At 39.4% G+C, this 27,937-nt stretch overlaps 2 protein-coding genes across 15 annotated transcripts in view; one reads left to right on the top strand and one right to left on the bottom strand.

Annotated features, from left to right (window-relative positions):
• HDGFL3 (HDGF like 3) overlaps nucleotides 1-17,843 on the top strand; it is an 82,885-nt gene extending 65,042 nt beyond the window's left edge. Inside the window, exons 5-6 of the mRNA XM_010360820.2 lie at nucleotides 5,022-5,168; nucleotides 16,383-17,843. Coding sequence (XP_010359122.1) covers nucleotides 5,022-5,168; nucleotides 16,383-16,388 — 153 coding nt within the window. The 3' untranslated portion in view covers nucleotides 16,389-17,843. The remainder of the gene's footprint in view (nucleotides 1-5,021; nucleotides 5,169-16,382) is intronic.
• Nucleotides 30-27,937, bottom strand: part of TM6SF1 (transmembrane 6 superfamily member 1) — a 48,408-nt gene continuing 20,500 nt past the window's right edge. For 6 of the 14 annotated variants that reach the window (XM_030930198.1, XM_010360821.2, XM_030930201.1 and 3 more), the window contains one exon: nucleotides 18,731-19,166. In XM_030930198.1, coding sequence (XP_030786058.1) covers nucleotides 18,975-19,166 — 192 coding nt within the window. In that variant the 3' untranslated portion in view covers nucleotides 18,731-18,974. Of the gene's footprint in view, nucleotides 1,220-18,730; nucleotides 19,167-27,937 lie in introns of those variants that run through there. The other 8 variants (XM_030930190.1, XM_030930191.1, XM_030930194.1 and 5 more) reach the window with 4 other exon arrangements.

Raw genomic sequence — 27,937 nt, 5'->3', positions numbered from 1 at the left:
TGGCAAAGGCCTAATAATGCAGACTTTTAGGCTGTAATGAGAAATTTGGATTTTATTCCAAATCTAACAATACTTGAAGGTTTTAAACAGAGGAATGACATGATCCTAGATTTACAAATTGAAAGTCTAGGTTTTTTCATACGGTAATTCAGAAATACAATTGAAAAAACTCTGAGATTGTGAAAATTATTCACCTTTTAGAAACTGAAAGCAAGATAAATGGATCCTTGAGGACCAGAGATTGGTACAGGTTTCACTATAATTGGTCTGTCACATAACTGAATACCTGGATAAATTACTTCTATTTAAATTCTGGTATTTAATGGGTGAATATCCTTAGGAAACTCTAAAAACAAGTACCTAGAGTTTATTAGACTACCAGCATTTTATTTTGGCAGTATATAAAATCTTACCCAACTACCCAACTGGCATACAGGCAGAATTGTGTGAATGCAGCATTATTTCCTGTGTACCTAATGAAAAACATATGTGATTGCCTTGGATGGGGATAAAGTTTGCAAATGACAACAAAGTAATTAGAATTTTCCTTGTCAGACTTTATCTTCCATTGCAATTATTTTTTAAGCTGAATTTCTTTTAGAATTTTGAACTTCATTTAAACACCTACTTGAATTGATTTTACTTAATTTACGATTTCCTGCTGAGCTTCCACCTAATGTGTTGTGCAACCCTAAATTATTTAAGCTACCTAATGTTGCCTAGGCATTTAATAGTGTGGATATGTGGCTTTTAAATGCCATTATTTTATTGCTTGTTAGAAAGACCAGAAGTAATGGGGCTCCACCTGGGTGGACTTAAAATTTAAAGCAGAGAAAGGGTAAAGACACACTTAGCTTACTAATGTTTGTCTATTTTAAATTAAGGGATCATTTCCTTTGCTTTCCTTGAAGATTACAACTTCATGATCATTTAATAGCCTTTTGGCTGGGCACAGTGGCTCATACCTGTAATCCCAACACTTTGAGTGGCTGAGACAAGTAGCTCTCTTGAGCCCAGGAGTTTGAGACCAGCCTGGGCAATATAGTGAGACCTCATCTCCACAAATAATAAACAAAATTAGCCGAGAGTGATTGCTCACACCTGTAGTCCAGCTACTTGGGAGGCTGAGGTGGAAGGATTGCATGAGTCCAGGAGGTCCAGGCGAGTAGTCAGCCATGATCATGCCAATGCCCTCCAGCCTGGGAAACAGAGTGAGACCCTGTCGCAAAAGGAGAAAAGAAGAATAGCTTTTTATTTTTAATATCAATGAAATAACCTAGCATAATGGTTCTCAAACTGTTACATGTTTTAGAATTACATGGAAGGCTTATAAAGACAAGCTTACATTGTTTGACAAGCTTGCCACTTTTAATAGTTATACTATATTTTTTAGGAGAACAAAAAGTTTTTCACTTTTACTATCATTCTTGATCTTAACTGGAAACACTCCACATTTGTATCATTAAATCCCTGTTTTCCCTTCTTGTAAAAAGTAAAAATCACCACATTTTAACGTGATGACATTTTAGGCTTGGTTGGTAGTTTCAGTTAAGTAAAATAGAAACATTGTTGAACCCCATCCCCAGAATTTCTGTTTCAGAAGGTCTAGGGCGGGGTCTAGGAATCAAATTTCCGGGTGAGGCTGATCCTGCTATCTGGGAACCACATTTAGAGAACCACTCAGCATAACTTCATTGTTCACTTTGGCTTCCCAATTGCTTCCTTTTTAAAAAACAAATACGGTGGCCGGACGCGGTGGCTCAAGCCTGTAATCCCAGAACTTTGGAGGGCCGAGACGGGCGGATCACGAGGTCAGGAGATCGAGACCATTCCTGCCTAACCCGGTGAAACTCCATCTCTACTAAAAAATACAAAACGCTAGCCGGGCGAGGTGGCGGGCGCCTGTAGTCCCAGCTACTCGGGAGGCTGAGGCAGGAGAATGGCGTAAACCTGGGAGGCGGAGCTTGCAGTGAGCTGAGATCCGGCCACTGCACTTCAGCCTGGGAGATGGAGCGAGACTCTGTCTCAAAAAAAAAAAAAAAAAAAAAAACAAATACGGTGATTTTTTTTTTTTTTTGAGACAGTGTCTTGCTCTGTCACCCAGGCTGGAGTGCAGTGGTGCAATCTCAGCTCACTGCAACTTCTGCCCGCTGGGCTCAAGCTACCCTCCCACCTCAGCCTCCCCAGTAGCTGGGACCACAGTCGTGCACCAGCCACCACACACAGCTTTTTTTTTTTTTTTTTTTTTTTTTTTCATTTTTAGTAGAGACCAGATTTTTATCTTGTTGCACAGACTGGTCTCAAACTCCTGAGCTCAAACAGTCTGCCTGCCTCAACCTCCCAGAGTGCTGGGATTACAGGTGTGAGCCACTGTGCCCAGCCAGTTTTTCTTTATGTCTATTACTTAGAGTTGAATAGTCTTCCTTTGCATGGAAAATTAGTGGCTCACAAACTTTTTTTTACTACATTCCAGTTGGGTAGAAGGAAAGGCCCCACACCTGTCTCCTCTACCTCACCTAATTTCAGTTTTCTAAGGAAAACGCTCGGTAATCATAATGAAAAGTCATACTGTAGCAGATTTGAGGGAGATTATATGTCTTCTCTCTTTAGCAGTAAGGCTATGGATTATTCATATTTGAGTCATAACAGATACTGGAGAATTATAGGTCAAAAATATTTTGTGTACAAATTATTTACTATATACAGTAGGACTAATGAGAGCCTCACAACAAACTAAACTGGCGTTGATAAACCACTAGTAATTTTAGTTAAAAAAAAAACAAAGGTAGTGAAAATCAAACACACAACCAATTTAAGACCACACTGATGAAACAGAGTCCTTCTCCAAAATTACAGGAGTTTCAGTAATCTGAAAAACTTTTCAAGGTTACCGAATAGAGCTTGGCGGCCAGATTTCTTCACAGAATACTGAATGTTGTGACTCATTAATAAAACTTCAGTAATGCGCTAATTCTGTTCTGTATATCTCAAATACGTGCCAAATTGTAATACTTATAAACTAATTTATAAGGTTACTCATAAAGATCCTTTATGAGCATTATAAATTTTAGGGAGTTGTTCATTATTATAAGAACTGCTGGGGGCCGGGCACGGTGGCTCACGCCTGTAATCCCAGCACTTTGGGAGGCCGAGGCGGGCAGATCACGAGGTCAGGAGATGGAGACCATCCTGGCTAACACAGTGAAACCCCGTCTCTACTAAAAATACAAAAAACTTAGCCAGGCATGGTGGCGGGTGCCTGTAGTCCCAGCTACTCAGGAGGCTGAGGCAGGAGAATGTCGTGAACCTGGGAGGTGGAGTTTGCAGTAAGCCAAGATAGCGCCACTGCACTCCAGCCTGGGCAACAGAGTGAGACTAATTCTCAAAAAAAAGAACTGCCTGTGGAGGACTATTATTTGAAAACTACTATATAAAGCAGTTGCTACATTTTAACAATTATACTATAAGGAGAAAGCGTTTCACTTTTACTGTTGTCATTCTTGGTCTTCACTTGAAATACTCCACATTTGTATTATTAAATCCCTGTTTCCCTTCATGTAAAAAGTAAAAATCACATTTTAAACTGACATTTTGGGCTTGGCTGGTAGTTTCAGTTAAGTAAAATAGAAACAGTTTAATTATATATTCTGCCACACAGCTAGATGATGTTTTCTCTTTTTTTGTTTTTTTTTTTGAAATAGTCTCACTGTGTCACCCAGGCTTGAGTGTAGTGAGGCAATCTCCACTCACTGCAACCTCCACCTCCCAGGTTCAAGTGATTCTCCTGCCTCAGCCTCCCAAGAAGCTGGGATTACAGGCTGCCCACCACCACACCCAGCTAATTTTGTATTTTTAGTAGAGACGGGGTTTCACCAATGTTGGCCAGGATGGTCTGAAACTCCTGACCTCAGATGATCTGCTCACCTCGGCTTCCCAAAGTGCTGAGATGAAAGGCATGAGCCACCGTGCCTGACTCCAGTTAATTTTTGAAGTTTTAGTAGAGGCAGGGTTTTGCCATGTTGGCCAGGCTGATCTCGAATTCCTGACCTTAGGTGATCCACCCACCTCGGCCTCCCAAAGTGCTGGGTTTACAGGCATGAGCCACCATGTTTTCTCTTTGAAAATTGCATTTAAAAAAATTGATTATCTGAAGAAGCTTCAGTTTGCTCATTCGTTTCTGGAAGACCAAAAGTAACTTGGCAAAATCAGTTTTGCCTTACCTCTTACTTACAATGTGCCTGAAGATTCTTAAAATGTCTCAAAGAGGAAGTGTAGAAAAACACTATATTTTACTTTCTTAAGGTGCATAATTGGGGCCGGCTTTCTATAATTTTAATGCTATGCTGCCAAGCAACTCTTGAGGCAAACTAATTGTATTTTCATCTTCCTCTAGAGTTCATCTTGTTTTCGAATGCAAAATGACGAGGAGAAAGGACTGGTTCACCATTATAGCCTTGAGTTCTTAAATAACTCTCCATAATTGAAAAGAATAGTTCATATCATTTTTTTTTTTTTTTTTTTTTGTCAAGATGATTCTGGGTATCCCACTAGCCAAACAACTTCAAGAGGTGTTCAGCATGAATATCTGTATATTCTCTTGGATAGTTCACCTCACTTCTTTCAGTTTCCACTACTATAAAATGATGGGGAGGATAAGGTGACCTTTAGGGTACCTTCCAGTTCTGTAGCCTTCTTAAGGTGATGTCCTTCCAGCTGTATTTATTCATTGACAGTATTCTGGGTACATTAATCTTCATTTTCTGCTTTTAATGTCACATTGCTGGAAATAACTAAGAAGTCATCTAGCCCACTTCTGCTTCCTTTCCAGCTAGTTAAACTGAGGCACAATGAGGTGAAATGATTTGTCCAGTGTCACCTAGCTGAGCCTCGGCATACTGCATGTTGTGTCAGTATATCCTCTATCAACCACTAAGACTAGATGCAAGTCAGCTATTTCTGCATCTCTTGTACATTTGGATTTCTGTGTTTGACTATAATATTTAACTTATCTGAACATTTAGAAATCCTCTAAACAGTCCCGGAAATCTCCAGGAGATGAAGATGACAAAGACTGCAAAGAAGAGGAAAACAAAAGCAGCTCTGAGGGTGGAGATGCGGGCAATGACACAAGAAACACAACTTCAGACTTGCAGAAAACGAGTGAAGGGGTAAGGTTTCTCTTACCTTCTATTAGAAGACATTTTGCTTCAGATTCAGCATCCATATGTCAACATTAGTAAACATTGTGTTAATAAATGGAGAAGTGTTCTCAGCCTATTATATGCATCCACTCAGCTCTTTAGTATAATCAATTTAATTCTTAGAGTCTGAGAACAAAAGAGCCAAGTAAGAATTACACCTGCCTGTCAATTTGGAAATCTATGAACAGGTCTATTATTCTTTATACTAATTTTTAGCAACTTTAGAGTCTTTTTAAAGTACAATGTGAAATACTGAAATTATGAAATGCCACCTCAAAATTCAACAGTTGTATTTCTTTTATCACAAAATCAATGGCATGTTCAAAATAGAGTATTACGTACTGCTGCTTCTTTCCCAGAAGCAATGTGTAATTCAGTGTACCCATGAGGACTTTAAAAATGCAAACAATGTTTGAATATTGATATTTAAAATACCCCTAGGGACAAATTTGTCTACGTTGACTCTTCATAACTTTTGTTAACCTTTGTTAACTTCAAAGCACAGGTAAGTCCACCTTTGGAAAAAACTGTTAGTGAAGGCAAATTTTGCCCCCATTGCATTTTATCCTCTGTGAAGACTGGTTAGACAATGTTAAATCATTTAAAAATAATGACCTAAGAAATTTATCTGGTTTCAGCTGAGTTCTTGCCTATTCATATCAGTCCTGTTTACCTCTCAACTCTTTTCTTCCTTCATCCCAGTTATCTATAATTACTCCCAAAGTATTATGATTCTGATTGTCCTCTTATTCCTCTCACCCAGGTCAGCCCTACTCTGTCCTCTGCTTATCTTCATCCTCTTGACTTTTCTCTAATAAGTAGTCCTCTATCACTGCTTTTGCCAGCAGCCTTCCCAGGGACATATACCTGCTAACAGTCACTGAGAACTTGAACACCTGGCTCACTTGATTTTCTCTTTATTCCACCTGCTACTCCTGTATGTCAGGTAGCTTCAATATGCAAATAGCAACAATTCCAACAATTTCTCTTCCCTTTACCACCAAACTTATTTCTAGATGCACTTCTCATGACAAAGGAAGAGTTGTCCTACCCCCTTAATACAAGGAGTGTGGTCAGTGAACCAGTAGCATCAACATTATGTGGGAGCTTGTAGAAATGCAGAATCTCAGACCTGCCCCAGACTCCAGATTCTGAATCAGAATCTGCATTTTAACTCAGCCCCAAGTAATTCATATGCACATGAAAGTCTGAGAAGCACTAATTTACATCTGTCTATTGTCATGGTTCAGAATATTATCTCCTCCTATTTTCTCCAAAGCACACCCAGTCATTTGTCCCCTTCTTCTGTACTACATCTTCTTTTCCACTGGCTCCTTCCCCTCTGCCTATAAACGGCCGAAGGTCTCCCTTAATCTTGACAATACCTCCCTTCAATCTTATATTCTACCCTTTTCATGTTTCCCTTCATCTCTAAACTTCGTAAAAAGAATGATCTTTTCTCCCAGTCTCCATTTCCTCTCCTCCTCCTCATGACTTAACCCATTGCACTCTTATTTCTTCTTTGACCACTTCATTGAAATTGCTCTTGTAAAGGTTCCTAGTGATCCTCTTCTTGCCCAATCCAATGTCTCGTTTAGTCTTCATTTTCACCTCTGCAAAATTTAATTCCATTAGACATTTCTCCTCCTGACTTTTCTTCCAGGTTACCAATCTCTTCTGCTTCCTCTCCCTGTTCCTTCTTAGTCTCTTTCTAGAGCTCCTTTCTTCAGTCTGACTTGGCACACTTCTACTCCACAACTTCTTGTGTTCATCTTATCCATTCACATGATTTCAACTTTACTGATGACGTTTTCATTCTGTATATCCTATGCATTGTAGATTCATTGTTCTAACCACTAATAAAACCATTTCTTTTTGAAAGCACCTTAGAACATAATAGCTGCTACTAGCTAGCACCAGTAACCTGCGTGGCACATATTGTGCGTGCTCTGCATGCATTATCTCATTTAATCTTCACACAAACTTCAGGAGGTAGGTGCAGGTATTGCTTTTGCTTTTTAGTTGGAGAAATTGAGGCTGAAAGAATTGGCCTAGGATCACACAGCTAGTAAGAGCTTAAGTGGGAAGCAAGAGCCTATTTTTAATGATATATTTGTTATATACTAAATAATATATATAAATATAAGGTTATAAAGCTATAAAGTGACCCTACCGCTGAACCTAAAAACTAGAACATCACAATTAACTTGTATATATTTACGTATTCTTTCCAGTCCCTCTTCCTACCCAGAGATGAGCACTAATGTTGTATTATTTCCTTTTCTTTTTAAAATGTTAGCCCATATGTAACATACAGGTGTATACTTAACAGTGTATTGTTTAATTTTGCTTATTTTTAGCTTTTTAAAAACTTACGACATTCACTCAGCACTGTTTTCCTAAGATTCCTTCATGTGGTTATGTGTAGCAGTAGTCTATTTATTTTGACTACTGTATTCAGTTTTGTGGGTATACCACAACTTATTTATCCAGTCTCTTGGGTTGTTTCCAGCTTTTTGCAATTTTTTTTCTTTTTTCAAAATGGAGTCTTGCTTTGTTGCCCAGGCTGGAGTGCAGTGGCGCTATCTTGGCTTACTGCAAACTCTGCCTCCCAGGTTCACGCCATTCTCCTGCCTCAGCCTCCCGAGTAGCTGGGACTACAGGCACCCGCCACCATGCCTGGCTAAGTTTTTTGTATTTTTAGTAGAGACGGGGTTTCACTGTGTTAGCCAGGATGGTCTCCATCTCCTGACCTCGTGATCTGCCCGCCTCGGCCTCCCAAAGTGCTGGGATTACAGGCGTGAGCCACCATGCCCGGCCCCCAGCAGTTCTTATAATAATGAACAACTCCCTAAAATGTATAATGCTCATAAAGGATCTTTATGAGTAACCTTATAAATTAGTTGTAAGTATTACAATTTGGCTTTTTGCAATTATTACGAACTGTGTGACTCTGAGCATTCTCATGCCTGTCTCCTAGTATACATGTACATGAGTTTATTTAGCATATGTAACTAGAATTGAAAATACTGACTTGTGAGTTTATGGATTTTAACTTTATAAGATAATGCCAAATTATTTTCCTTAGTAGTTGGACATTCTCACCAGAGATACAGAAGAGTTCCCTGTGATTAACTTGGCATAGTCAGGCTTTTTAATTCTTGCCAATATAGTGAGTATAAAATGGTCATTATAGTGTTAAGTTATAATTCCCTGATTAATGATAAGGTTGAGCTGCCTTTCATGTTTATTGATCACCTGTGTTTTCTCTTCTGTACAGTGCTTATTTTGGGTTTTGCCCATTTTCCTACTGGATTTCATTTCTTACTGATTTGTAGGACTTCTCTACATATTCTGGCTTCTAACTAACATGGATCATCACATTTCTTGCTGATATCCTCTCCAAGTTTATGGCTTGTCTATTCAATTTCTTTATGATTTTTTAGTGAACTGACTTTTTAAATTTTATTGTATTGTAGTCAACTTTATCAAACTTTCCTTTTTATGGCTAGCATTTTTCTGTCTTGTTTAAGCATAACGACTTGAACCAGCACCATTTATTGCATAGTCCTTCCTTTTCTCTCTGATCTGCAGTGCATCTGTCATAAATTCATAGGTCTCTCTCTAGGTTCTCTATTCTGTTCCATTGGTCAATACCACACTCTCTTAATTATAGTAGCTTTATAATGAGTCCTGATATCATGTAGGGCTAATTGCCTACTTTTAGTTTTCAAATATTTAATAGTCATGATCTGGGTTAGAAGTTCAAGGAAGGTCTTTTTTTCTTGATGGGAGAATTTACATATGCTAGTAAGAGTGATGCAAGTCGGAAATGATCACAAAATGATAACGTAAGAAAGAATTGCTGAAGCAGTGTCCTTTAGAAAGCAAGAAGGTAGGGCCAGGCGCAGTGGCTCACACCTGTAATCCCAGCGCTTTAGGAGACCGAGGCGGGTGGATCATGAGTTCAAGAGATCGAGACCATCCTGGCCAACATGGTGAAAATACACCATACTAAAAATACAAAAATTGGCTGGGTGTGGTGGTGCGCTCCTGTAGTCCCAACTACTCGGGAGGCTGAGGCACTAGAGTCGCTTGAACCCGGGAAGTAGAGGTTGCAGTGAGCCGAGGTTATGTCACTGCACTCCAGCCTGGCAACAGAGCGAGACTCTGTCTCAAAAAAAAAGAAAGAAAGAAAGAAGGTATAAGATCTGGTGCACATCTGGAGGGGTTACCTTGGTTCATCCATTAAATTGGAAGGAAAGGCAGAGTATTTGGGCACAGATACAGGTAAGTAGATACTTGGGGTGAAAGCTTGTAGAAATTCTTACCTGATTGCTTCTATTTTCTTACGGAACAAGGTTAGCATTTGAGGCTGAGAATAGGAAAAAATGTTGGAAGATTCAAGAGGAGGAAAAGGTACAAAATAGTCATTTAGAAGAATAAGAGAATGAATGAACTTGGGAAATGAAGTTGAATTGCCAGGCAATACTAAAGGCTTGCTTGAGGCCATTGGTCTTGAATATGAAGAGAGAGCAGTCACAATGGCTGTGTTTTTCTCCAGGCATATCCAATTATGCAGTCACAGAGAGGACAGATAATTGAATTTAACTAGAATTAAGGTTTTCCCAGAGAGTAGGGTAAAGAGGATGAGAAGCCAGGTAATCAAGGATGTATACAAGGATTATAACAATGGACCATGGAATCCAACATGTGTTAAGAGGAAAGATGTAAATGAGGAAGGGATAGAGTCAACAAATTTTAAGTATGACCTGGAAATATAAATGGTGATAGAAGAGTGAGGTATTTGAATAGTATCGTGGAAAGGTTGCAGTAGTTGCCGATGACAGTGCAGGTGCTACTAGTATTTCCAGTGGGACACTTAATTCTTCGTTGTACGAGCACTATCTACATCACAAGACATTTAGTATCCGTGACCCCCGTGCATTAAATGCCAGTAGAACCCCAGATTTCTTAATAATAACCTAAAATGCCTACATAATTTTACTTTCAAAACAGTGGCTTACGACAGTATTTCCAGTTACTCCCAGTGGTTGTGAATCACTTGTCTTCAGAAAGAACCATGGACTCTGGGAGGCTGAGGTGGGCAGACCACCTGAGGTCAGGAGTTTGAGACCAGCCTGGCCAATATGGTGAAACCCTGTCTCTACTAAAAATGCAAAAATTAGCTGGGCATGGTGGTACACACCTGTAGTCCCAGGTACTTGGGAGGCTGAGACATGAAAATCGCTTGAATCTAGGAGGCAGAGGTTGCAGTGAGCCAAGATCGAGCCACTGCACTCCAACCTGGGCCACAGAGTGAGACTCCATCTCAAAAAAAAAAAAAGAAAGAAAGAAGAAGAAAGGGGGAGAGAGAGGAAAAAAAGAGAAAGAACAAACCATGGGAGCGAGTGACTGAGGTAGGGGTAGGGTCTTAGAAGACAGGATCTTTGGCAGAGAGGACACCAAGGAACTGAGATACTTAGATAATTAGAAATTGTAAGTCCCAATTTACCGATACTGCACGATTCTCAGATTTTCCCCTCCACTGACTGCCAGGCAATCGTCAGCACCAGACAAGGCTGCCCACCACTAGTATCTTTCACTGCAGCCCTCCTGGGCTCAAGCAATTCTCCCGCCTCAGCCCTAGTTGGGACTACAGGTGGATGCCATAGCTGTGTGGTAGTCTTATGATTTGGGGACCTGAATCCAGCTCCAGGGGTGTGGAGAACCTGAATGGTGTGAGCCAGTTCTAATTCTCTTGTATCAGTAGTTGGTTTAGGGATCGGTAGCCTTCTGATATAGTCTCCAATGATTCCTGCCTCCAGTATCTCTACATCACATTCTTGTGTAATCGTTGCCCCTTGAGTGGCATGAGGGATGATAGCTACAATGTTTACCCTATTTACCATGTGGCCATGCCTTTATTCTTCTGACCCTGAACCAGTTCTTTCTACAATATAGTGTCTGCCCCCTTATATCTCCTCAGTGCCCCACAAGATCTAACTGAGATGTTAGAAAGATAATCTATGTGGATGTTGCAATCACAGGAATTATGATGAATGACAGAGGGCCAGAAGTGAAATCTTTAAAGAGTAAGGAGAATAATCCAGGGAGACTATAGATGATTGCAGTAAGGAGGGGAGTAGCTTACACTGAGATTCAAAACTGGGAGGCTTTTATTTTCAGGAAATGTGGGGCACAACGGAGAGAACGAATAGCTTATAAATAGTAAGGAGGAGCAAGAAGGACACCTTCTCCACCTCCAGGGCAAGTAGTAGTACAAGAGCTGTGGGAGAGAACAAAGCTACCATTTGAGAGGGTTAAAGGGAAAGAGGCAGCACTGCCCTTAGAAGAAAACAGGTGTTAGTTAAAACAAGTTGTTGAGTGGAATATCTTGGAAATCCAAATTGGGAATATAGGAGTTTTGCTAATGGCTAACTGTGGTTTTCAGGGGGCCCAGTAGAAGAGATTAAAGAATGGGGTGGGGAGGTTCTGTTAAGAAATAAGGCCATAAAAGGATCTGTGCAAAGCTGACTGAGGATGTATGTCCAGGAAGTGATGGGTTCTCTGGAGCCCATCTTGTAGTATCCAAAGTAAGCGAGGATAAAGGGCATAATAATAAAAAGCCTGATGGTCTCAAAGCATATGATGGGTTTGATGTTACGTGTATTGTTAAGTGAAGGAAAGAAGTGATTTTTATGAGGTTCCCTTTTTGCTCCCAGAGGCTCTCTGAGTACTTCTTCCCTCCTGCCACTAGCAGCAGGAGGCAGAAAGGAGCAGGCACCCTTATCTAGAATACTTGGAGTTCCTTTGATTCATATGGATAGAAGGTGGAAGTTACTCATCTGTGGCCAGGAGGACACCATGCACTGATTGGCTTACACCTGCTGTATTAGTTATCTGTTGCCATGTAGCTGAAACCTAGTGACTTAAAGCAGCATTTATTATCTCATCTTTTCAAAACTCATCAAGAGTCCATGCAGGTGCAACTTGCAAAATCCTCTGTCTCTGGGTCTCTTGCAAAAGAAAGTGAGATACCAAAATGCAGTCCAGGTGTCAGCAGGGACTCAAATCATCTTAAGGCTCAACTGGGGATGGATCCTCTTCTAAGATCACTCAAATTGTTCCCGGCAGGATTCAGCTCCTCACAGTTGTTGGACTGGAGGCCTCAGTTCCTCATGAGTTGTTTCCCAGGGGCCTCCTTTGATGCCTTGCCCCACGGATCTCACCATGGGGCAGCTCATAACATGGCAGCTGGCTTCATCAGAGTAAGCAGTAAAGTGTCAGCAAGAGAGAGTGCTGGCAAACAGAAGTCAGTCTTTTGTAACCTAATCTCAGAAGTGATATTCCATTACTTTTGCTTCATTCTGTTTATTACAAGCAAGTCACTAGGTCCAGCCCACACTCAAGGGGCAGCGATTACACAAGAATGTGATGTAGAGATACTGGAGGCAGGAATCCAACTACTGATACAAGAGAATTAGAACTGGCTCACACCATTCAGGTTCTCCACACCCCTGGAGCTGGATTCAGGTCCCCAAATCATAAGACTACCACACAGCTATGGCATCCACCTGTAGTCCCAACTAGGGCTGAGGCGGGAGAATTGCTTGAGCCCAGGAGGGCTGCAGTGAAAGATACTAGTGGTGGGCAGCCTTGTCTGGTGCTGACGATTGCCTGGCAGTCAGTGGAGGGGAAAATCTGAGAATCGTGCAGTATCGGTAAATTGGGACTTACAATTTCTAATTATTCCAATATATTTACTAGAGATTATTTGGAAAACAGACCCTCAAATGACAATAAAGTGTTAAATCATTTAAAAAAAAAAAAAAAAAGCTCCCCACAATTGGAGGGAGGGACAGAGGATAGAATAAACATTGGGATGATAGCTACAATGTGTACCCTATTTACCATGTGGCCATGCCTTTATTCTTCTGACCCTGAACCAGTTCTTTCTACAATAGTAGTGTCTGCCCCCTTATATCTCCTCAGTGCCCCACAAGATTAAGTCTGAGTTCCTTATTCCATCGTATAATGCCTTTCACAACTGACCCCAGTTTATCTTTGCAGTCTTACCTCTCACCGTTTACTCTCATTTATTCTTGGTCTCAGGACCTCTTTAATACCATTAAAAGTTTGTTTGTTTGTTTGTTTGAGATGGAGTCTCCCTCTGTCGCCCAGGCTGGAGTGCAGTGGCTGGATCTCAGCTCATTGCAAGCTCCACCTCCTGGGTTTACGCCATTCTCCTGCCTTAGCCTCCCGAGTAGCTGGGACTACAGGCGCGCGCCACCTCGCCTGGCTAGTTTTTTGTATTTTTTAGTAGAGACGGGGTTTCACCATGTTAGCCAGGATGGTCTCGATCTCCTGACCTCGTGATCCACCCGTCTCGGCCTCCCAAAGTGCTGGGATTACAGGGTTGAGCCACCCCGCCCAGCTGACTTTTTAGTAATAGCCATTGAGTTGTGTGAGATGGTGTGTCACTGCAGTTTTGACTTGCGTTTCTCTAATGATCAGCGATACTGAGCTTTTCTTCATATGCCTGTTTGTCTAGCACTTTGAATAGCTTTCCCCCATTTAGAAAATATAGAGTCTCTGAATTACTTGGGTCTTCCAAATATTAACCCATTTCAGTATGAAATATTTTTAATCACATTTTTAATATCACTACCTATCTCATCAGAAAAGTCTTTAAGTATTGGGGCCAAGTTTGGTGGCTCACACCTGTAACCCCAGCACTTTGGTAAACTGAGGCAGGAGGATAGCTTGAGGCCAGGAGTTCAAGGCTGCAGTGAGCTGTGATCACACTGCTACACTCCAGCATGGGCACCAGAGCAAGGCCCTGTCTCTAAAAAAAAAAAAGTCTTTAAATATTGGAAAACTTTCAGTCATGGAGGATTTGAAATTCTAGTTTTCACTAAACACTCAAATTTTATCATTGGCAAAAAATAGTTGTTTTTCTGGAAGTAATAAGTTACTTATTATAACATGCCAAATTGCTGAGTCTGCATAGCCATATTGAATATCATCATTCCTTCATATCAAAATGTTACTCCTTGAAAAGATCCTTATGGCTTCTATTGCTTCATAGCTTCTGCTAATAGTATTCTGGGTATCCATCAGCTTTGCTGCCACCCTACAGCCTCTCAGTGTGCCTCACATTTAGATACCTCCAGAGAGAATCTGATTGGATTCTCCAGCCATTATCTAATGTAGGGATGCATGGCAACCAGTGCATAAGGAACCACTTGTGGCTACTTAACTCAGAGCAGAGTTCAGATCTAGGAGACAGTCAGAGTACCATGTCCAGAATGTACACCATGATGAATTAGCAAGATGTAGTTTTCAATACATGGATGCAAAGTGATTATGGTATGAGAATTTTTTAATCTCAGATTTTGTAATTTGCTTTTACAAAGCACCCATTTGACAGCACCTTGTTTAAAGACCAAAAAAAAAAAACATGTCCTTAAAACTGTAGTCACATTCTTGGTGCTCCCTTCACTTTGTTTGGGTATTAATACTACTCTGAGATTGCCATGGGACCACCTGTTCCAAAAATATTCTTTGATGTGGATTGAGTAGTTTTTACTGTGAGTGTTCTACCAAGATAAACATAGAATTTATTGCCTTTCACAGTAATAATAAGATAACATTGTTAAAGAAGGTTTCGGCCAGGCATGGCAGCTCATGCCTGTAATCCCAGCACTTTGAGAGGTTGAGCAAGGCGTATCACGAGGTCAGGAGTTCGAGACCAGCCTGACCAACATGGTGAAACCCCATCTCTACTAAAAATACAAAATTAGCCGGGCGTGGTGGCACACACCTGTAATCCCAGCTATTCGGGAGGCTGAGGCAGGAGAATCACTTGAAACGGGGAGGGCTCACTTGCAGTGAGCCGACATCGTGCCATTGTACTCCAGCCTAGGTGACAGAGCAAGACTCTGTCTCAAAAAAAAAGAGACTTCTTTGGTTGACTAACAATTTTTCATTGTTCTAATGGGTGTCTTCCTCCTTCACAAGGGAGGAAGATCCTCCAAAGTTTCTGTGAGTATAATATTATAACTGGTGTTTTTGTTAACAAATAATTAGGAGTCACCAGGCACTCCATTGTTTAAGTTCACAAATTTTAAACATTTTTTTTTTAAGATTTACTTCCTCATTTTGATAGGGACAGAAGGCTAAAAAGTGTATTTCTGCCATCTTAGGGGGATGGAAGGTTTGGCAACTCTCTCTCCTTTGAAGGTCCTGGAATCATTTATTATAATATATACCATTTAGTATACATGTTGGCTGTCTGAATGAGAACATACCCATGAGCATGCACATGAGCTTACAAACATGTTCATTCATTTAGTAAAATTAAGAATGGAAGCAGGCTGTTTTTAGAAAAAAATATTTGAGGGCTGAGTTCCCTCTTTCATTCATCCATCCCATGAGGGTATTACTAGGGGGTTTAATATATTTGGGTTAATGATGAGGGGAAAAAAATAGCATCCTTTTGGGGAAATAGAACCAGACACAATTTAAAGTGGGACCCAAATCGAAACATAATTCTTTTATGAAATGAATGTTTTATTTTCTGTTTGTCACACGGATGCCATCTAAATTTTAAAAGAAATCTAGGCTTCCTCTTATCCTTTATGTTTTTTTTTTAAAGCAAGAAGTCAGAGACTTTGTACATCTTGATTAACTCTTATGTTTGAGCCATGTGTCACAAGTAATTAAATTATAAATATTCTAAAGAGTAATTCGTGCACACTCTAACACTCTAAGGGCTTTTTAAATTTTACACAGCTTATCTTTCTTTCTGAAGAAAGTCTTCACAAAGATAGATTATATCAGTTTCTCCATTGATGATGTATTCCAGCAATAAACATAGTCCTAGAATTGTAGAATGTGCACTGCTGCACTCTGTCCTGACAGACAGTAGACAAAGTTTATAATTTTTTTCTATGGGGCACTAAAAATACCCTAGTATTTCCTTTAACTTTTTGCACTGACGGGTCTAAAGCAAAGCCACAGAAGCTGCTTTTGCTCAGTAAGTATTGTTAATGCTGCAGTGCATATTAAAATTTCAGAAAACCCAATTATATACTGTCTAGGTGTGGATAGCTCTCATTGTTAGTATCCTAAATCATCTAAAGGCTTGTTTTCTTTCTTTTTTTTTTTTTTTTACAGACCTAACTACCATAATGAATGCTGCATATTAAGAAAAACCACAAGAAGGTTATATGTTTGGTTGTCTAATATTCTTGGATTTGATATGAACCAACACATAGTCCTTGTTGTCATTGACAGAACCCCAGTTTGTATGTACATTATTCATATTCCTCTGTTGTGTTTTGGGGGGGAAAAGACATTTCAGCCTTTTTTAAAAGTTATTGATTTAATTTCATGTTATTTGGTTGCATGAGGTTGCCCTTAACCACTAAGGATTATCAAGATTTTTGCGCAGACTTAATACATGTCTAGGATCCTTTTATCAAGGCAGTTATGATCATCATTTTCCTGCCTTGACCCCACCATCACCAAACACTCAGTTAAATATAAATTAACATTTTTTAGATGACCACTCAACATAATGCTTAAGAATGGAATTTCCTCTCTTTGACAGACCCAGGAATTAATTCCTAAATACATAATGTTGGTATATTGAAGACGAAATTAAAATTGTCCTTCAGTTTTGAGGCCATGTGTAAAGTTTAACCATATTGTAAAATATCTATTCCGTATTAGAAATAGCTAGTTGACAGCTTATACTTCTCAAAATTCATATTGTTACGTACACAAACTAAGTTTCTATATGTGAAGTTAGTGAGTCTTTTTGTGTTACTCCAAAATAAAGGCAATGATTTATTTTTTCCCAGTGCCAATACAATTTTGAGCTAAGCACTCAAGGTGGATACTTCACATTTTAAAGCTGGAATCAGCAACAGCCCTATGGGAAACCAGACAAAACATTGACTTTTAAATGTAGACTTTTAAAATAAACTGTTTTCTTTTGGAACTACAATTAGAATAGTTAATATTCATCCATAAACCATTATTATGTGTACATTATTGTTGCTATTGTGAAAATAGAGAATTTTATTTATTTTTATGCCAGCTTATATTGTGAGAACACATTTAGTCAGTTTGGGTTTTATCAATCCTGTTAATGCTTGTCCTTGGAACATCTTTTGCATATTCAAGGTTTGTAGTTGAAAAGTTTACTGTAAAAAAATCAAAAACAAAAAAATGTATTGTTTTTACAGAATAAATTTATTGGAATGTGTACTGGGAGTAAGATTTGAGGTTGTAAGCAAACTAAGTTAGTGTAATTTGGCTTCATATATGTAATGTGAGGTATTAATGTAATTCATATATTAAAGCAAAAATTGTTCACAGCAAGCTGACAATAGAATCAAGTGCAGGTGAGGGTTTTTTCTTTCTTTTTTTTTTTAAACACTCGCTGGGTTTTAGATTATTTGAAAACACTGTAGGGGATGAAGGGGAGATGACTACATGATTTGCTTACACATGCATATTTACCAGCCCTGTGGACCCTAGATTTTGTAACCTGATATTATCCATGCATTGATTTGTATCCCATTTTCTTTTGGTTTTCTTTGTGAGAGCTAATAAAAACATGAGAAAATGTGAGCAGACCTAAAAGCCTAGGGCCATTAATGATGATGATGATGATGGCAGCTAAGGGTATGAAAGCACCAGTCCATTTATCATTCCAGGGCACAGTGAGGAGGTGGCTGTTGGTATTTTTGGTGTGTTTCTTTCATTTAGTAAATACTGATTTTCTCTAATATATTCAACATACAATCCCAAACATGGAAAGTTCATAAAAAGATAGTAGGGATGTCAATCTAATACTTTTTCTTTAAAAGATACTTTTTAATTTTGAATATTTGAATGTATTTTTAAATTAATAAAATTTAATTAATTCATCAAAAGGCCTCTTCATTGCTCACACTGAAACATAAGGGGAATGTAGATGACGTTTTGAATTGGAATATACAACTCACAAATTTTGTTTAAAAGCAATTTTATGTGTATATATGAAATGTTTCAAATTTAGTAAGATTTGTCTTCATAAGAGGCCGAAAATAATTTTATTAAAAATATACACAGAAATACAATAGAAATATTTTCAGCCACCACTAAAACAAGTGTTCATTAAGGGTAGAGAGAGTTATTGATCCCTATTTAGCTATTTAAATTCACACAAAAAAATTTAGTAAAAGTAATTTTCTTAAAACAGCAGCAAATAATGAACTTTCCTTGGGAAAACATTTTTCAAACAACATTTACAAATATTCTGATGATTTGCCTTTTATATTGAGGTTAATAATGAAGCATATTCATCTTATTTGCAAAAGTTATTTCTCCAGTCTGCATTCACTGTTTTGAATTTTTTAATACGCACAGGCCATATTCTCTATATTCTCTTTTGAACAGTTTCATGCTCACTACTGTTGACATTAAATTGTAATTTTTTACACTTATAATTATTTCATATGTCAAACAGAATATTGAGATGGATGATCAAGTTTATTCACAAATGATTTTGAATATATTTCTTTAAACAGACTTCCTTAAGAATTTCCATTTTCCTTCAGAAATTTACACAATATTATATAGCTCACACATACAGTGCAGAGCAAGAATGTACATATTCTTAAGTATTCATGTATGAGAAGAGAATGAAATGGGACATAATATCAGTACCAGTATAACAAAAGTTAGTAATTTAGAAAGGAACATGAAGTAATATTTTTATTCCACTTTTTCTTCTGCCTTTGCTTTTATGAAGAACTCTGGTTTGTAGATACAGCGATAGGCCAAGAGCTGAGGAAGAACTCCATATGCTATGTTTAATGCTAAAAAAAGGATTTTTGCTTCTTCGGGGACTCTGTAGACATAAGCAGTTCTAGCATGAAGAGAAGCACCAATGTGAGAAAACTGAGCCTGTTGCATAAAAAAAAAAAAATGGGGTAAGCATGAAACATGTTCAGTTGGATGCACAATGAGTTCTGAATAGTTCATTCAGACTACGTTTCTGTGCCGTCAAAACCAGTCTCACCTGCAGGCAAAATACCTTCAAACAATCCAGAGTCTTTAATGTGAGAGTCTTTCATTGAATTTAGTCTTTGAATAAATTTAGGGCCATTCTTGATATGACTGTTCAAATAAAGTAGATATTATTTCGTGTAGTTTTATCATGCCAGTTGTGTTTTTAACCATCAAGTGCCCCTTACCAAACATTAGTGGCGCAATCTAGTAGAAAAATCTGAATAAAATCTCAAATTTTTTTCTGATTTGCATTCTGGAGATCCTACATAGAGACTCAGTTGTGGTTCACAAATTGAGTTCCAATAAAAATGAAGAAAGTGCAGAGTTTTTAAAAACTAAAATATTTTTAGCATAACAAACTATTGAAAGGGAAGCACTGGGGAAGCACCTCAGCTTCATTTATCAGTCTTTTATCTACTCCTTGGAGCAAGAGCTTCTACCCTTTCCCTATGTGTTTTTTGTTTATTCATTTATTCATGTATTTGTTTTTTCTGCAGCTTTTAAAATATTAAGGGTTGTTTGTAAGATAAGGTTGTTACCAATTTGGGTGGAGGTAGGAGTACAGTTGCTCTTTGTAAAATGGCAAATGTACATGAAGGCAACCTTTTTAAATCAAATTATAATTTATTTAGAAGTATGACTTGTCAGCATTATCTGCATTTGCAAAATGGCCTCCCTCTCTACTTATATACTTGTTCAGAAAACACATTCAGAATGTGCCAATTGGTCTTTTTTGATATTTTTTGCAAGCACAGAGGAAAACCATATTGGAAAGGGTAAAACAGACCACAGCAGGATTAAAAGCTCCTGTCAGAAAATTTCCTCAGAAGGCTTGTATCATTACAAAATGTACCCCTGGAGTCTGCATTTTCATATCTTGCTGAAATTCAAGATATACATGAATACAGGATTGGGAATATAAATGTATTAAGTAGTAAATTATCAGTTCATCAGGATCAAAGAGACAAAAGACTGCACTGTAGAGAAGGCATAGAAGTAACAAGAATGAAGAATTAAATAATTTGCTTTAAATACATATAAGTTATTTTACATTTCTTTCCATATGAAACCAATGTATTCTGCTGAGTGATTCACAGATAAAGGTGTTTACTCATCACTTGACTTCACCATGGCAAGAAAAGGACAAGTTTTTTACTTAAAAAATGTCTTTATGAATTTTTTATCAGTGGCAAATATTTTAATGGGCTGCATTTTTGCAAATTCCTGGTATATTCTGGAGACCTGTGGTACATGTTTGCTACTCTGGAAATAGAAATTAGCATGATGTATTGCCAAGGACCAACACGTGGATTGTCTACATTGTGATCCATGAGGCACTGAGAGGACTCGGCCCTCAGATACACCTCCCCTGGGTAGATGCCCAGGCAGAACCCAGCAAATGTATTTACATCTCCGGGCTCCAAGGACAAAAAACCTTGAGTAAAGGGCACTTTCAGGGCTGCCCTAAGGAGGTGCTTTCTGGACATTCTAGGAACTCTCAGCAGGAGCATGGCTCCTGTACTATTTTTCCTTAGGGCCTGTTTTGAATAGTAGTGTTTTTCTGAATATATAACCAAGCATTTTCTTCTGGATTAGAAGCCAAATTCGATCCCTGGTTTTCAGAAATGTGGGTTTGGTGGTTCTATCTTTATAGATACTTATACACATCACAAAATCACCAGATTTGGGGAAATGCCAACCATACTTTGAGAGAATAAAGATGAGCAGTTGTGCCTACTTGCATAGGGAAGCCTGCATAAAAAGTCAGTGATTCCTTAGGCTCTTTTCCTGCACTAACCAGTGCAGTTAATACCTCATTTTCATGAACAGCAAACTCATGGCAACATTAAATGAATCATGGCCAGGCACAGTGGCTCATGCCTATAATCCCAGCACTCTTGGAGGCCGAGGCGGGTGGATCACCTGAGGTCAGGAGTTCAGGACCAGCCTGGCCAACATAGTGAAACCCCATCTCTACTAAAAATAAAAAAAATTAGCCGGGCGTGGTGGTGGGCGCCTGTAATCTCAGCTACTCGGAAGGCTGAGGCAGGAAAATTGCTTGAACCTGGGAGTGGAGGTTGCATTGAGCCAAGATTGCGCCATTGCACTCCAGCCTGGGTGACAGAGCAAGACTCTGTCTTAAAAAAAAAAAAAGATTCATGTCCTTAGATTAGATTGTAAGCCCACTGGGCAGGTACTGTGTCTAATGTTTTGTGTGGCACCTATCACATTGTTAGAGCTCAATAAACGTTCAACAACAATGGACTTGTGACTGTCAAAATACAAAAAAGGTCTACAAAGCTTTTCTCTATTTTTGTATGTATTTTAGTAGGCCTCTTTATTTAGAATTATTAAGGCACAAAAATTTTAACATTCATAATCAAAAGAGGCATTTGTATGTGAGAGAACTCTAAGGCCAGTTGTGTGCAGTTCCCAGTACTGCTCATAGTCCTAATGGATGTACTTATGGTAGCCACACTTCTAGCTAAGTGAGCACCTGACCATAGCTTTCTCCTAAGGCATAGGATGTTAAGTGTTCAGGAGGAAGTTCAGAAAAACCTCAGTCTCACCTGAGGAGGTTTCTCTTCCCAAGCACATAGCTAATAAGGGGCTGCAGGTTGTCTCCTGGGTGTTGTTCCCAGCAGCACGAGACTTCTCATGGCAGGACCTGAAGAGCTCAGCCTGAGCCTGTGCTGGGGTCAGGTGGCTCAGTGAACTCAGTGCTGCTGAATTAACAGGAGGCCCAGGATTACAGATATGAGTTGTTGATCCTAGAAATTTATCCAGAATTTAGCAATGTGAGGTTGAGTCCCTAATAATATTTCTTCTACTTCATTCTAAATCATTTTCACCTTACAGAAATAATTAAGAGATGTACTCTGATTTTTTTTTAAAGGATGGAGTGGCAAATGAGATAATAAGGTGAACAGAGGCTAAATTTTAAGAGCTGTTTTCTTACATGTATAGCGACAATCTGTAAAGGATAACTAAAAAAGTTAATGCTTTTTCCAGAAAGAAGAACTGAAAGAGTGTTATATGTCCATGTGAATGTTATAGGCAGAAAACTTAGGTGACCATTGGGATGATAGCCAGGGTCTTTTGCTAATACAGTATAAATAGCTAATCCAGAACTGTATTATCTTTTCTTAGAGTTTTCTGAGCAACATAGTTTATTGGTTCACAACACTGACTTTGGAACTAGACATCCAGAGTCAAATCACAACTCCACCACAAACCAGCCGTATGGCCTTGGGTGAGGTGTGGAACCCACCTCATAGGTTGTTTTGAGGGTTCAGTGAATTGATGTTTGTGATATGCTTAGACAGTGCCAAGCACTTGGGGCTATTCTGTAGACACAAATACAGAACTGAAATACCTATTCATGATCTGGTGCTTGACTCTGTAGAAAACCTGGGCCCTTTGTTTTTAGATCCTCTTGACCTTTTGACCTTTTTACTGTTGTCTCCATGAAAGGATAAGCACATAAAGATATTAAATCCAGTATTAATTTAATACTAAATAAAGATGTTTAGCAATGAATCACACCAGAAGCAAATGAAGAAAACAAGATTTGCCTTAGTATCCCAACTTATCCGTGTTCTTCCTAAACCTTTACTTTCAGATTTTTCTTAACGTCTCCATGAGGGAAAAACTGTATGAAATTTACTTCCAGGCTGAGCATGGTGGCTCATACCTGTAATCCCAGCACTTTGGTAGGCCAAAGCAGGAGGGTCACTTGAGTCCAGAAGTTTGAGACCAACCTGGGCAACATAGCAAGACCCTGTCTCAATTTAAAAAAATAATAAATTTACTTCAGTAGAGTTAACGCTTCACAACCAAATTATTCACACATAAGCTTCCATATCTCTTTGTGAGAAAAAGACATGGCATAGCACCTACATAGCCAGGGAGTTAGAGAGTCTGAGGGCCGCACCTGACTGAAGTAACTGAACCTGCTTTGCTGGCTGTGGGATGGCAGGCTCCTTACCAAGCCCATGGTGAGTCTGTCCCAAAGCTTTCCCCCAGTTTCTTTGTTTTCTTGATAATTATATACAATACACATAATTTAATTAGTTTGTCTAATTTGTAACAGGTTACAATATAAGGCATTTCTCCAAACTCTTACTGGGAATCTTCTACTGGTAATAATAGCAACAAAGAGTTTACGTAGCTGTTATGTGCCGGGCACTGCTTTAAGCCTTTTACATACATTACCTCATCCAGCCCTCACAGCAATTTCATGAGAAAGCTACTGTTAATTATCCTCACTTTACAGAATAGGAAACTGAGGATCAGAGAGGTAAAGTAGCCAAGGTCATTGTGCTCATCAGCAACAGGTTAGAGTCTGAACCAGTCCACCTCCAGAGCTTATGCTTCTAACTATATGAACTCTTCTGGCTCTGACTTTTTTTCATTTTCATTGATATTTTAGCAGAGAAAATGCTTCAACTGAGGAAATGCTAATAAGTGGATATAAGCAGCCTCTAATGCCTTTCAGATTACACTTGCAGCTTTAATCCTATAGTTAGCATTTTATATGAAAAGATACCTGGGTTATGAGTAAGTCCCCAGTGGAACTCCTTGGTCTAAAATGTGTCCTGGTTTCATTTTATTCAGTCTTCTTTTACTCTTTCCTTGCTCTTCTGATTTCTTAAGGCAGCAGATTTGGCAGACTCCTACATGGTCTGAAATCAAGGCCCCAGTAACTACTCCTTTTTTTTTTTTTTTGAGACAGTCTCGCTCTGTCATCCAGGCTGGAGTGCAGTGGTGTGATCTCGGCTCACTGCAACCTCCACCTTGCGGGTTCAAGCGATTCTCCTGCCTCAGCCTCCCAAGTAGCTGGGATTATAGACGCCCACCACCATGCCCAGCTAATTTTTTGTATTTTTAGTAGAGATGGGGTTTCATCATGTTGGCCAGCCTGGTCTCAAACTCCTGATCTCAGGTGATCCACCTGCCTCGTCCTCCCAAAGTGCTGAGATTATAGGTGTGAGCCACCACGCCCGGCTCCTACTCAGTATTTCTTGCATTGGCCTATACTGATCAAGAATGAATTCAACGTGTGTTTTTTTCCTTACCAAGTTGCATAGATTCTTGAGAGTTTACTAGATGTTTCAATAAAGTAAGTTTTAGTAAAGTTAGTGGGATCATGAATGCATAAGGCTTCTAAATAAGAATGGCAATTTTAGCAAGCAAAGATGCTGATTAAAGTTACAGAAAAATGCTTTTTTTTTTTTTTTTTTTTTTTGAGTAGTGGTGGAGAGACTGTCTCTCTCTGTCGCTGCCCAGGCTGGAGAGTGCAGTGATGCAATCTCGGTTCACTGCAACCTCTGCTGCCTGGATTCAGCGATCCTCCCACCTCAGCCTTCCTATTAGCTGGGACTACAAGCACATGCCATCATGCCAGCCTAATTTTTGTATTTTTTTGTAGAGACGGGGTTTTACCATGTTACCCAGGCTGGTTTCAAACTCCTGACTTCAAGCAGTCCACCCACCTTGGGCTCCCAAAGTGCTGGGATTACAGGCATGAGCCACCATGCCTGGCTGGAGAGTGCTTTCTGTGATGAATGTGTAAGGTACTCCCATAAGATGAGACTCCATTTCATAAGCAAGTACTTTTGCTAAGTGAAAAACAAATCACATAACTAATTCATTATTCTGGTCGTATACATTGTTTTGTTGCAGCATAGTTTCTAATTTTTCCTTAGTCTACACACTATAAGTAGGTAGATATTAAAGCCCAGCCAAGAGCTATGGGAATTAGACCCATAATTCTTTACTCAATCTGTCTTCACCTGCTGGGCTGGGAGAAACATCCTGACATTTACAGGATCTGGTCCTTAGCCTTAGGCTCTGGATCTGGGCATTCACCATCAAGAGGGGCTTCAGGCTGCCTTAACAAACTGGGCAGTGATGGATAAGCCCCAGGATGCCTGATGTCTGACATGAATGGGGTAATGCCCCTGCAGCTGCCAGTTGCTCTGTAGTCCACACTGCCCTTCTCAGAACCACTTGGCTGGAGTAATAAGTGCCCATCTGCAAGCTTAGCTTCACCAACAAATTAGGGTTTGTCTTACAAGCTCACCACACCCATTTTCCTCCAAGCTATGACCTTCCTAAGCTTTCTGACTGTTGACCCTGGCCATGTGACTAGGCTGTTGTCTAGGTTTTCCTGCCGTTTCCATTTGTCTCCTGAGACTTGACCAAGTCCAACATCTGGTCTCTTTAACCAGCCTGCTGGCTGATGACACTTAGTGTTCCTGCCTCAGGGACTGGTACCAGGCTGACCAAGGCACATGGCAGGTACAGGAGGCCTGATTGTGCAGGCAAAACACAAGGTGATAGGTGTCAAACAGAACAGCTATCAAACTGAACAGTCGAATCCTCTAAAGAAAGGGCTGGCAAGAGTGAAGTGGGTATGCGGCCATCTGTCCTGAAGGATACAGGAGAATAAGGCAGGGGAACCAGGCCAAAAAAAGCCAAGACTTACTCTGCCATCAGACCTGCTGCATATGCCCACAACTCAGTGTTTCCCTGGGTTATTCCCTGGAGAGGTTCAGCCTACTAAAGCCCCATTTGGCCCTCAGAGTCCAACTCAGAATGTCACTGCCTTCCACCCACAAGGTTCTCCAACACTTCATACTACGTACAGTCTTTTGTGCTGTAGGACTCTGTGCCATAGTTCATTGTTTGCATGGGGTGGGCGAGATAACACAATAAAGAAGAATATGAGCTTTGGAGTCAGACAGGATTTCATAACCCTATTCTGCCATTTAATAACTGTAATCTAAGGCAAATAATTTCAGGTGTCCTGAGCCTCAGCTTCCTCATCTTTAAATTGGGATTTTTTTTTCAAAGCTATTACAAAAGATAATATTATGTGTCCATTGTGCTGTTTATTATGAGGCAGGCAGGAAGACCACAGTAACCAGCCTCCCCTGCAGTTGACCTGGTGCCAGGCCTGGACCCTGAAAATATCCCACATGATCTTTGCATAAACAGGAAATGAAGTTTTACTGTGTTAAGCTACACTGAGTATTTGTTACAGCAGCAGAGCACATAGCCTATCCTTAGACAAATAGGTAAGTAAAACTTTTAACGTGGTTTGCCTGGCACGAAGTAAGGTGATGAGAGCTCAGACTAGTGTAGGGGCAGCGGAGCTGGAAAAAAAAAATGGGTTGGAGAATCACTGGAGTAAAACTAACTGGACCTGGTTGGGTGTGGTGGCTCACACCTGTAATCCCACCACTTTGGGAGGCTGAGGCAGGAGGATTACTTGAAGCAGGCATTTGAGAATAACCTGGGCAACAAAATAAGATCCCGTCTCTTAAAAAAATTTTAAAATTAGCTGTGTGCAGTGGTGTATGTCTGTAGTCCCAGCTACTGTGGAGACTGAGGCAGGAGGATTGCTTGAGCCTAGGAGTCTGAGATTGCGGTGAGCTATGACTATGCCATCACACTCCAGCCTGGGAGATGGAGCAAGACCCTGTCTCTTTTTAAAAAAATAAAAAAATAAAAAATAAAAAAAAAAAAAACAGGACTTAGTGATGGTCTAGATGTAGAGGATGAGGAGTGTAAATAATTACTCCAAGTTCCTGGCTTGAGTTGCTGGATGCAATTGGGCTATTTACACACATAATGAAAAAAATGGAAGAGAAGTTGTGGGAAGGATCAGGTCCTATTTTATATATTAAATCTGAGGTGCTAGTGAGGCATGCAAGTAAAAAGACTTGAGTTTGGAATACAGGAGTCTGGGAACAGTTTGGGCTGAAGGTAGAAAATTGGAAGTCATTAGCTTATAGTTGGTATTGAAAGATACAAAGATAAAGACCTAAAATACAGAAATAAAGCCCAAGGACTGAGGAATCGAGTATTTAGAGGTCTGCAAAGGAAAAACAACCAGCAAAGAGCAATAAATGTTAATTCTCTTCCTTCTTAAGCCCCTCGAGGAAAGGACAGGAACCATTACTTCTGGATGCTACATCAACTTTTTTGATATTACTATGCTAATTTTGTAATTAAGAATTACCTCAAACTGAAAGGATTTAATGCATTGACCCCTTAAATACTATATTTTTCAACCCTGTGAATTCTAGTATGTCTTGCGATCGTGGTTATTATACCATGCATATAATTGACTGTACAAGCCTACAGTTTCTGGATGAACCTCATTCTTTTAACTGCTTGAAAAGAACAAGATGGAGCTAATGTTTTTAAACGATAAGTTCATTTGTTTTATTTCTAGTAAGAAAAAACAATGAAATTAATTTTCTTCCTTGTTCAGATTGGTTTGTTTTGCTAATTATCTTGTAAAAATGTGCTTTATGTTATATATGAAGTTCTCTGTAGATAATTTCATTTTCAGTCAAATGCAGTAAGCATTCACTGAACACCTACTCTAGGCCAAATATTTGGCAAGGTGGCAGTGGAAAAGGAATCAACTGATAGGCCCAGAACATTTTTTAAACCAGTTTCCCCGGTTCTGTATAACATAGTGTAGTGGAATTCTGAAGTCTTACATTTGGATGGACATTTTGAAGGTAACAGCTCTCAATCCTTTTTTAGTAGCCATGGTATTCAGAGATTGTGAAACAGTCCTATAAAACAATGCCACATGCTGGGTGTGTAACGGGCAAATCATTTAACTTCACTGGACCTCAGTTTCC

Source organism: Rhinopithecus roxellana, chromosome 5, assembly GCF_007565055.1.
Source record: "Rhinopithecus roxellana isolate Shanxi Qingling chromosome 5, ASM756505v1, whole genome shotgun sequence".
Classification (NCBI taxonomy): Eukaryota; Metazoa; Chordata; class Mammalia; order Primates; family Cercopithecidae; genus Rhinopithecus; species Rhinopithecus roxellana.
Note: the sequence above shows the minus strand (reverse complement) of the source record. Positions and strands in the feature narration are given on the sequence as shown.